Source organism: Hyaena hyaena, unplaced genomic scaffold, assembly GCF_003009895.1.
Source record: "Hyaena hyaena isolate Hyena2069 unplaced genomic scaffold, ASM300989v1 scaffold_113, whole genome shotgun sequence".
Lineage (NCBI taxonomy): Eukaryota > Metazoa > Chordata > Mammalia > Carnivora > Hyaenidae > Hyaena > Hyaena hyaena.
In genome coordinates, this window is record NW_024080745.1 from 1,152,851 (window position 1) to 1,164,621 (window position 11,771).

The 11,771-nt window shown below is 41.0% G+C and overlaps 1 protein-coding gene across 3 annotated transcripts in view; it reads left to right on the forward strand.

Moving 5' to 3' along the window:
• Positions 1 to 8,744, forward strand: part of CRADD (CASP2 and RIPK1 domain containing adaptor with death domain) — a 180,332-nt gene extending 171,588 nt beyond the window's left edge. The window contains exons 3-4 of one of the 3 annotated variants that reach the window (XR_005529162.1): positions 5,138 to 5,516; positions 8,660 to 8,744. Coding sequence is in view for 2 of the 3 variants with exons in the window: in XM_039236634.1 (XP_039092565.1) it covers positions 5,138 to 5,403; positions 7,677 to 7,739 (329 nt within the window). In the remaining variant the exon portion in view is untranslated. Of the gene's footprint in view, positions 1 to 5,137; positions 5,972 to 7,676; positions 8,502 to 8,659 lie in introns of those variants that run through there. The other 2 variants (XM_039236634.1, XM_039236635.1) reach the window with 2 other exon arrangements.
• Positions 8,745 to 11,771: the final 3,027 nt, after the last annotated feature.

An 11,771-nucleotide genomic window follows, 5' to 3' on the forward strand; every position in this document is an offset into this window, starting at 1 on the left:
AGGACTCTCATTTTTAAATAACCTCATGTTCAGCAGAACTCACGAGTTGGAAGGGCCTCGTGAGGACTCTTTTCCTGATAGAGGTCAGACAGCACAAGCAGCTGTTATTGTCTGTGTGTAAGGTCTCCTTGGAAGGGCTCGAGTTGCTCTTGGCTGCGTCGTGCCCATGTGCCAGTTATCTTTGCTCCAGCCTGTGTCCACAGATTGCTGGCCCTCTCCCAGTTATGTGACAGTATTCACAAGGGATATGTGACCCTGAAAGTGTAGACGAATGAGAGCAAATTCTGCCCTTGCTCCCAAATAATTGGCCCGAAGAGTATGTTGCGTTAATAGTTGGCCAGGAGACAGAATGATGACCTAGTGCCGCAGAGTCACAGGCTCCTCCCTGACACCCGATGAACTGAAGCAGAAAAGTTAAAAACAGAAGCATTCGCCAGCAGCAGTCAAACAACAACAACAACAAAACCCAGTCACGGCTTTTATGCCATGTGCTTTGGAAAGCGGCAGGCAGGGCAAGGAACACCAGACCCCGACCCTGAGAAGCAGTCCTGGGAAAAGAAGGGAAGGATACAAAATCCTAAGGATTGCTATTAATTCAGATCAGTATGAAAAGAAGCTGGTGGAGGAGGTGAGTAGATGGCCTTAGTAAATGTCAGGAAACAGCCTCAGCAGGGGCAGGAAGGCGACCAAGGGCCGGCCTTCTCCCAGTCTCCACGCGGACCTACAGGAAAGAGACCACAGGAGTGAGTGCACCCTGACGAGGCAAAGCAGGCTCAGCACAAGACATTTAACTGGCTTCCAAAAGAGAGAGCAGGGCACTGCACTCTCTGCAAGGGCAGGCTAACGAGTCCTATCTCTCTCTGCTCTCTCTGCATAGAAGGCAACGGCCAATCTCAAATTTTAGCTCAGAGGGAGAGTGTCACAGGTACCTTACCTTACTATAAGAGAGCAAACAGAAGTCCTGGATAGAGATGCCCATGTTAAATGGCAGCAAGATGAAGATAGGTGTTATGACAACTGTGTGAAAATGCCACAGTAGAAAAAAGGAAGGAACACGGCTTGCAGAAAGTAAACATACACCAATTTGGCCTGGGTGGAAACCCAACCCAAGAAAACTCAACCTCACGAGTATTTCATGCTGTAGGAGAGCTCAGTATCAATTTAGTGGAAATAAAAACTCAGTGTAGTTATGATAAAAACATGAGATTTTTAAACTTTTTATTATTCTTTATTTTTCTAAGATTAGTCCCTCCTTTTACTTATTTTTTGTTTTTTAAATTTATTTTGAGAGGGAGAAAGAGAGGGTGCATACATGCATGCACATGTAAGGAAGGGACTAAAAGAGAGGGAGAGAGAGAGAATCCCAAGCAAGCTCTGTCTGACAGCACAGAGCCCGACGCAGGTCTCGATCCCATGAACTGTGAGATCATGACCTGAGCCAACCAATTGAGCCAGCCAGATGCTGCTAATTTTTATTTTTAGTTGTGGTAAAATATACATAACATACAATTTGCCACTTTTTCCGTTTTTAGGTATATAATTCCATAGTGTTAAGTACATTCACATTGTGCAGCTAACCTCCAAAACTCTTTTCATCTTGCAGAATCGACTACCCGTTAAACAGTTTTCCATTCTCCTCCTCCCTGCCCTGGTGACCATCCTTCTTTCCATCTCAATGAATTTGACTACTGTAGGTTCCTCATATGAGTGAGATCATAGAGTGCTTGTCCCTTTGTGACTGGCTGATTTCAATTAGCATAATGTCCTCCACTTTCACACATGTAGAATGATTTGAGAATTTCATCATTTTTAAGACTGAATAATATCCTAATGTGTAATCTACCACATTTTGTTTATCCCTTCATCCCTCGATAGACACTTGGGTTGCTTTTACTTTTTGGCTACTGGGAACAATCCTGCTATGAAGATGGGTGTATAAATATCTATTTAAGTCACTGCTTCAGTCCTTTTGGGACTATGACCCAGAAGTAGAATTGCTGGATTGTATGGTAATTCCATTTTTAATTGTTTAAGGAGCCACCATACTCTGCCATAGCAGCCGTACCATTTTACATCCTCACCAACACTTGTTATTTTCTGGAGGTTTTGGGGTTTTTTTTTTGTTTTTGTTTTTTTTATAGTAGCCATCCTAATGGATATGAAGTGGAATGGGATTTTTAAAAGCTAGATTAAAGAGCCAAGAAAAGAAATTGATAAAAAAAAAAAAAAAAAAAACACAATATAAGATTTGAACCAGAAAAAAACCCCAAAGCAAAATAAAACAGCATAAACATAACTAAACATCAAACAAATGGCATGGGGGGAAAGGCATGCAATAATCACAGGAAAGGAGTTAAGGTAATAAGACTGAAAGTGATAGCCATGGCAGATCGGCAAAGCCATCCAGCATCTGCAACAGAAAAAAATGCAGAGATACAACAGGAAGATTTTTCTGAAAGGGAGGAAGAGCTAATCATGCTACATACCTGGGAAAGAAGATAGAGAATGGCCAAGATGTACGCTGGTCTAAAGCTTCAGGATCAGAAGCTTCAGATAGAAAAAGCAAGTTATACAAAATGAGGGATGGTCAAGTTGGTGTCCGAATTCTCCATGCCGACATTCCTCACCATAAAATATGAGCACAGTCTACAAACTTGTAAGAGGAATAAAATTATTTAAATAATGTAGAATTATATTTATAATTTAAAAGTATAATAGTAAGACAACATAAGATAAAATTGTTTGCTTATTATTCAACAGTGAAAGCAGAAAGCAGACAGTCCTGATCTGGAGGAACTCAAAGAATATGGTGACCCTGAGCATTTCTTGAAAAACATCACCCTTTGATGAAATTGACCCAAATGACTCAAATCAAAATAACAGATTCAGAAGTAGAAAAGCCATGGTTTAAAAACAAAACAAAACAAAAAAGTAACAACAAAAAAAGCCTTGGTGAACATTCAAACCATTATAATGTAGTTTTAAGACTAAGCTTGGGGGAGGGGTGGCAGATTATTGTCACAGAAGCATAAAAATGTTATGCACCCAACACAATAAAAATGACATAAGCAAGAAAAATTATGAGGAAAGAAACAGGAAATATCAAGGGTTAATTACAGAGCATTAATGTGAAAATATATAGTTTAACTCTTAAATTTTCATATACTTTTTTTTCTCAGCATTAAATCTTTTGGGTGTATGTGTTAAATTGTTGTTTAAATATTTAACTGTAGGTCAGAAAGCCATTTGGTTTCATCTTTGTTTTTTTTTTTCCGTTATATTCAAGCAAAAATCAATAACTCCTATGAGAAAAAAGCTATTATATTACCCTTTTAGCAGTATCTGTGCATAAAGAAATATCCAGGATGATGTGCACCAACTGTAAGTCTAGTGGTGAGATATTGGGTGACTTGTTTTCTTCTTTGTACTTTTTTTTATGTTGCTTGATGTTTTTCAATGAGCTCACGTTTTTATAAAAGTGCCCATGTTTTTATAAAAGCTATAAAATCATTACTGTTAATATAAAATATTGGTCAGTAGTATCATCATTATTCTAATTGCTTCTTAATCATTTCCAAAAAAAGATTATAGTCTTAACAAACACCAAAAAGAGTCCCTGACCATATTTTTGCAACTCATGCCTAAGATATTGGCAACTGCCTCGGGGCCAAAGGCACATGCGGTGGAAAACATTAGCTCTTCTAATAGGATGCTTTGTGCCTTCTTCTTGAATTCATAAATCTAAACAATGAGCTGGTGAGTGTGAAGTGGGATTGACTCAGATGCCTGTAATACTGGTGACTAAGCGTAGTACAAGTATAGTGCTGTTGTACACACGTCTGAGCCAGGAATATGAAAACCTCACTTCTAGTCCTGGCGTAGCCAATAAGCAGTACCAGAATTTTGAATGTTTGGAGTCCTTCTCAATCTCTGCGCTTAACCACACTGACCCGCTTTCTTTTCTTTGATTTACCATGGTTTTCTGCCTCACGGCCTCTGTACAGGCAATTCCCTCTGTGCAAGACTCACTTCTTTATCTTTCCATTCACTGGGCTCTTTGTCTTCCGTTCAGGGCCTAGCTTTAAGCTCCTTCCTCTAGAAGGCCTTCTACATGGTAACTGATGGGACTTCTTACCGGATATGCCTAGCCCGTCTGTAGTCACTCAGTGTGAGAGTTCCTTAGCAGACTGGCCTGGGGGAGACTGGGATCTAGGGAGTGCAAGGTCAGGTTCTCTAATTGCCCCTCCACAGCACATGCTTTCTCTTCCTCCACTGGGCTCTACAGGGTGGTAACTCTCTTTCTGCTACCTCGTGGCCCCAAAACTTTATTTTTTCTCAGCAGGCCTCTTTGCTTTTGCTTCTGTTAGAAACTGCAACTTCTCTGGGCAATGTTCAAGTTTATCAGAAGAGAGTAGCTATTCGCTTTAGCCCATTACACCCCAGCACTAGCCATTCCTGCGGGAGAGAGTGTCACCCCCTCGGCCCGGGCTGGCATTCTTCATTCCCCCAGAACCTGCTGCTTGGCCTCTCTGATAAAAGATACGGAAGTGAAAAAATCATGTTACAAAGCAGCATGTTCCAGGTAATCCTAAACGTATATTTTATATACAAAAAACTGAAAAGAACTATCGGTAAAACTTTGGATTGCGAGTAACTTGTTCTGCAAATGTTCTGCAAGATAAGCAAACGTTTCTAATAAATTTTAACTTGATACATGAGCAATATCTTGCAAAACGAGTGGTATGTGATGCCGAACACATGATCACAACAGAGCCAATGGTTCTTGAAATTCACTTTGATATACAAGTGCTTTGGATTACAAGCATGTTTCTGGAACGAATTATGCTTGCAAACCAAGGTTTTACTGTCAGTCAAATCATTATTAGTAGGTTTCTCTCATGGGATATATAGTATTGTTATTTTCTTGTTTTCACGTTTTCTGCAATAAACATTGTCATAGATGCTAAAGGGTATTTTGTAGGCTCCTATTTATGACCTTTTACTGAGCAGCCCCCACGAAGACTAGGAAAAGTTAGCCCTTCCATAGGGAAGTGTTGTGCTGTTCTCCAACATTTTTCATTTCTGCCCCCATCTGATGTGTTTGCTCTTTTCACCTTCGTGTCTTTCTCTTCCCCAGATGACCGGATGACCTCTATCCCCCCACACATCCTCAACAGCTCCCCGTCGGACCGGCAGATTAACCAGCTGGCCCAGAGACTGGGCCCCGAGTGGGAGCCTGTGGTGCTGTCTCTGGGACTGTCCCAGACGGATATCTACCGCTGTAAGGTCAACCACCCCCACAATGTGCAGTCACAGATGGTGGAGGCCTTCGTCCGCTGGAGGCAACGCTATGGGAAGCAGGCCACCTTCCAGAGCTTGCAGAGAGGCCTCCAGGCCGTGGAGGTAGATCCCTCGGTGCTCCAGCACATGTTGGAATAATGGTGTCTCCCTCCCCCCACCCATAGGCAGTGTGTCCCCAAGTCGCATACGCGGAATCCTGACTTTCTCCCAGGGCGGTTAGTTTTCGGGTTTTGCTGTTGTTTTTCTTTTCTTTTTTAATGATTCTTAGGTAAAAGGAGAAAACAGGGTTTCCAGATTATATTACTTGAAAGCCCGGATTACTCAGTGGCTCTACCACATTGACTTGATGATTCATTGTTTTTAATTGCTTGAAGATTGCATGGTTTTAATTGTGCAGGTTTTAACTGTGTGGTTGCCTTTCAGTAAACTGTTAAATCATAGTGGCTCAAAAAAAAAAAAAAAAAAAAAACCCTACTGGGTTATCGTATTAACATGCAGGTGTCCTATATATAAAGCATCCATTTTTATATTGCCTGGGAACTGAACTGTGGACTCTGCTATTAATGATGATGATAATAAAAAGTGGATTCCTGTATATAATGTGGCCCTTTCATGAGACAGTATCTTTTGCTTTTCTCATTCCTGTAGTGCATAGATTAAAAGTACAAAACTACAGAAGTCATTTTTTTGAAACAGAATTACAAGTAATAACAACATGCTTACTTTCTCCAGTCAGGATAAATAGGCAGGGTGCCTGCATTAAATTTAAGACATTGACGCTCCTTGCAAGGCCAGTTCAAACCAGCATGCACACCTGAGCCCTTGATCGTTAAAAGGTTGCTTAAGAAAATAACTGTGCCATTTGTTTAAAGGATTTAGTTGGGGGACAAAAGAGGGTGTGGTCTTTCCATTGAGACTGTAGGGATTTAAATGTCGTGGTCTTAATGAGTATGATTTAGTCTTCTGTCTTTTTGTTAATGATCCATGGTATTTGTCATTTGTCACTTGAAAAATGCTATACTATTTTCAAGAGTTTTCAGGTATGTGATCTCATTTGGACCTCACAAAACTCCTATAAAGTAGTAGGGCCAGAGAGGTGAGCTTCCTTCTGTAATGAACTTGAGTGATTTTCTGGGGCTGAATGAGCTAGAATGGGTGTCTTTGGAGCCCTGCTCCTTTCCCGCTGCTCCATGCTGCTTCTCATCTTTCTCACATGCCCCTCGAAGAAGCTTGAGTCCTGCTCTCCCCCTGATGCCAGCAGCATCACCTGGGACAAATCACTCCACTTCTCTAACCCTCTACAGATGAGGAAATGATTGTCCCCTCTTCTAAGATTTTTGTGATGGTTAAAGAAATAATATCTACCAAGGGCTCATCTAGTGCCTTGCCCCTTGTCAGCTCTCAGGAAATGATAGCTGTTAATTTGCTGCTGTGGCTGCACATGGACAGAGTTCACAGGCAAAGCCGAATAGTGGCTAAAGGTGAGGGCACTGCAGGAGGAAGTGCTATTACCATGTTTCCCACTAAGCTTTAACCTGTGATGTAATGGACTAACTCTACCATGGGTCCAATCAAGAGAGGAACAGGTGGACATTCCCAGTCTGTGATCTGTTCTTCTGAATAACTGGGGAATCTATATCCTAATCCTAACTTAACTGAGGATTTTTTTCAAAGGGAAAAAAACTAGACTTTTTACCTCACTATGTTCTGGGACAAGTATATAGAATGGAAGAGCTGAATGTGAAATGAGTGCTCACAAAGGTGACGGTGGCGTGTTGATCACATCCTCTCAGATGTCTGGCAACCATATTCTCTTTGCTCAAAAAGATCAGTTATTTCACAGTTCAACAAGCAGTTCAAAAGGGTGGTCTCCTGGCCCCATCAGCTTTAATTTTCCACTTCGTAGCTCAGCCATTAATTCACTGTCTTGTAAAATTCTCAGACTTTTGGCCCCATAACTGTGCTAGTGATAGACTTACTTCTGGCATCTTCAAGGAACTGCCTGTCATTTTGAAACTTGGACTTGTTATGTTGCTGTTTGTCCGTCTGGGTTTGTTAATAGGGAATTGCTTTGGCTTTTGTTCTTATCGCATTTATGGCCAAGTGAGTACGGCCGGGCTCTGCCGCACCTGACTAGATGGCATTTTAGAAGGGGGTCTGATGATAGGCAAGTTCATGTTCCCAGCCTGTGCTTGGGCTCTGTCCTGCACAAAGACACCTTGGTGCTCTGTCAGCAGTGAAGGACAATTTGTGATGAACTTGCCCATCATGGATTGCCAGGGCCATCAGAGCTCTGACTTGTTGCCCTTAAGGAGCAGGGTGCCTCCACCATCAAATAGCAGTCGCACATGCTAGGCCTGTTCATATTCTTACAGAAGATTAGCAGATGGAAGAACAGAGCATCTAAATCACTACCTCATTTCTGCCTGTGGCTGTGAAAAGTGACACTGAATGCATCTGCCTACCTCCTGAGAGAAGTGAGTAGGTGACACGCCTGCAAGGCATCCATGTGTTTTTGCACGGTAGAAGATTCTACATTTCTAGAGGCTGCCTACCCCCAATAGAATTCTGAATGAGTACAGTGAAGTGGCAGAGTATTTGCAAGCACTGACAAAAAAAAAAGATAAATTCTCACTTCACTTTGGTTTGGGATACACATGCATGTACATTCATGAGTATGCCTCTTAGTTTTTAAAAACTATAACTTTTATTAAATTTTCTCAGTATAAAAAATAGTGCATGCTCATTAAGGCAGTTTGAAAAATACCAATGGGCAATAATAAAGAAATAAAAATGACCCCTACTCTTGTCTTTCAAAGATAACCAGTGTAACACCCTAGTTTAATCTCTACCCCCAGTTACTTTCCTATGGCTGCAATTTTTATAATGAAAATTGGGATTGTGTCAAATCAACAACTATACTAAGTAAATGATGCACAAAAATAAAAGATGTGGGTATCATGTAGGAACCCCAGTTTTTGAAATATACTACAAAGCTATAATAATCAAAAGTATGGTACTGGCACACAAATAGACACATGGCTCAATGGCACAGAACTCAAAGCCCAGAAACAAACCCATGTGTACATGGTCAATTAATCTACAATAGAGGGGGCAAGAAAATATAACTGGGGAAAAGATAATCTCTTCAGCAAGTGATGGTGGGAAAACTGGAGAGTTACATACAAAAAAAAAAAAGAAACTAGAACACTGTCTCACACCATTCATAAGAATAATCTCAAAATGGGTTAAAGACCTAAATGTGAGACCTGAAACCATAAAACTTCTAAAAGAAGACACAGGCAGTAATCTTTTAGACATCAACCTTAGCAATGTATGTATGGCTATGTTTCCCCAGGCAAGCGAAGCAAATGCAAGAATAGACTATTGGGACTACACCGAACCAAAAAGCTTCTGCACAGCAAAAGAAGCCATCAACAAGACAAAAAGGCAACCTACTGAATGGGAGAAAATATTTGCAAAAGCTGTATCTGATAAGGGCTTAATATCGAAATATATAAAGAACTCATATAACTCAACACCAGAAAAACAAGTAATCCAATTAGAAAATGTGCAGAAGACCTGAACAGACTTTTTTCCAGAGATGACAGATGGCCAACAGACACATGAAAAGATACTCAACATCATCCACATGAGGGAAATGCAAATCAAAACCACAATGAGATAGATATCACCTCATACCTATCAAAATGGCTGGTATCAAAAAGACAAGAAATAACAAAGATTGGTGAGGATGTGGAGAAAAGGAAACTCTTGTGCACTATTGGTGGGAATGCAAACTGGTGCAGCCACTGGGGGAAACTGTTTGGAGATTCCTCAGAAAAACAAAAACAGAAGTACCATGCAATCCAGTAATTCCACTTCTGGGGATTTACCCAGAAAAGATGAAAACACTAGCTCAAAAAGCTATCTGCACCCCTATGTTTATGGAAACATTATTTACAATAGTCAAGATATGGAAGCAACCTAAGTATCCATCGATAGATGAATGGATAAAGAAGATGTGGCATATATAGAGAATGGAATATTCCTCAGCCATAAAAAATAATGAAATCTTGCCATTCATGACAACATAGATGAAATTTGAGGGTATCATGCTAAGTGAAATAAATCAAAAAAGACAAATGCCATATGATTTCATTTATATGTGGAGTCTAAAAAACAAAACAAATGAACAAACAAAACAAAACAGAAAGAGAATCATAGGTACAGAAAATAAAACGTTGGTTATGGGGGCTGGAGAGGGGATGGGTTGGGAGGACAGGGAAAATGGATTAAGGGGATTAAGAGGTACCAACTTCCAGCTATAAAATAAATAACTCACGGGGATACAATGTATAGCATAGGAAACATAGTCAATAATATTGTAATAACTTTGTGTGATGATATGTGTTAACTAGATTTATCATGGGTGTCCCTTCATAATGTGTAAAAATATTGAATCACTATGATATATGCCTGAAAATAATAGGATATTATATGTCAATTATACTTCAATAAAAAAAGGATTGTATTGTACATTGCTGTTTTACACTTGGCTTCTTTTATTTAACATATAGCTATCTTTCCATGTCATTAAAGATTTTTCTATACCAGTGATTTTCAGCATCCTTTGTGTTTGGAGCACACTTCCAAGTCCTGTCGTTTTGGCAGCATGCCTGAAGAAATTAAAAGACTCTAGCTACTGAATGTAGGACTGTCTTTCACTGTCAAAACACCCACCATTATCCCACTGTTTGATCCCCTTTAGAGCCATGTCATTGCTTCAGTAGAGCTTTTTGCTGCTCCCACACACACTTACACCCTGAAAAAGCAAAGATGAGCACTTTCCCACAAACATTCTGGGCCTTATTCTGAGCTTTTTATTTATTTCTTCTAGTAAGAAGCCCTCTCCACTGTACTGTGTGATCCACTCGGCTCAGTGTTCATTTCTGCAAGAGTACGTGTTCGGGGAGCAGTCATACTGTGCTGATGCAGATTTGGTGGCGCACCCACTGTGATAGGCCCGTGTGTGGCTGCCACACCATCGGGTTTAGCAGCAGCATACCATGCCAGCATAGGTCTGTGCCGTCATTCGCTAACCACTTTCCCATTAGCCAAGATGGATCTTTGGGTAGCTTTTGCTTTTTGACTGTTAGAAGCGGTGATGTGATGCAAGGCAGTTCCTTGTTGCTAAATCTTTACATTCACCAGCAGTAACAATGAATTGGATCCTTCTTTTGTTGAGTGCCAGATGTATTTAAATTTCATTCTCAATTAGTTTTATTATATAGCAAACCACCCCAACATGAGTTGGCCTAAAACTTAGTTCACAGTTCTTGGGGCCAGCTAGACTGTTCTGATCTTGGTCACCTCAGCCAATCTCTGCATCCTCTGGGCCCTCCTGCGTCCGTGGTCAGCTGGTGGGCTGGCTGAGCTGGGTGATCTGGGATGGCTCACGTGCATGCCTGGCAAGTAACATGCAGCGTGTCAGGCTCATTCATCGCTACATGAAGTTTTCCCTGCCTTCTTCACTTGGCAGTCGTGGCAGCGGTCCCACGGGCAGTAAGAGGGCAAACCCCAGTGTGCAGGCACTTTTCAAGCCTCTGTTTGCATCCCTTTTGCTAATATTCTGTTGGCTAAAGCAAGTCCTAAAGTCAGCCCAGAAGCCACATCAGAAGGCTCTCCCAAAGGGCATTGGGAGAGGGAGGGGAATAATGTGGGTACGGTTTTTTTTTTGTAATCTACTGTAGCCAGTATTTTAAAATTGAGATTTCTGGGTCCTGTTGAAAACCAGTTTGGTTACTCTGGATCTCCTTTGTCACACTGCACCCATTGCAGAGTGTCACCATCCTCACCTTCGACAGAACGTACACTTGTTACCCAGCTCCTCTGCCTGCTGCATTTCCTGCTCAGCCCACACAGACGTTTACATTTATGGGCATACAGGGTCCTAGGATAAACTCCTAGAAGTGGAATTGCCCAGCTTACCATTGCATATATTTTTAAAAGCTACTTTGACTTTCTGAAACTTTTAAAAAGTTATTTTAAAAACTACTTTTGCTTGAGCAAAATATAATGGGTTGGTTTTAAATATTAAGGCAGTTAATTTCCCTAAACATCAGTGGTCACTGAGGTCACTGAGGAAGTTCCTGCTGGGGCACGCAACTGAGGCAGTAGAATGAGTCTGTCTTCATCCCTTTCTCTGGAGAATTCCCTAGAAGTGGTAGTTTTGGAAAGAGAGTCCCCTCATTCAATTATTCAGCAGACATTTATTAAGAATCTACTATAAGCCTATCACTCTCCTAGGTGGGGAAGCAAAACGACGACCACAGTTATACAGGATGAATACACAATTATACTGGAACTCACTGTTTGGCCAATGAGACCAACATGGATCTTTAATCACAGAACGATTCAATAAGGTCCATGCCTGAGTACCAAGTCTCTGGGAATGCAGAGGAGAAGCA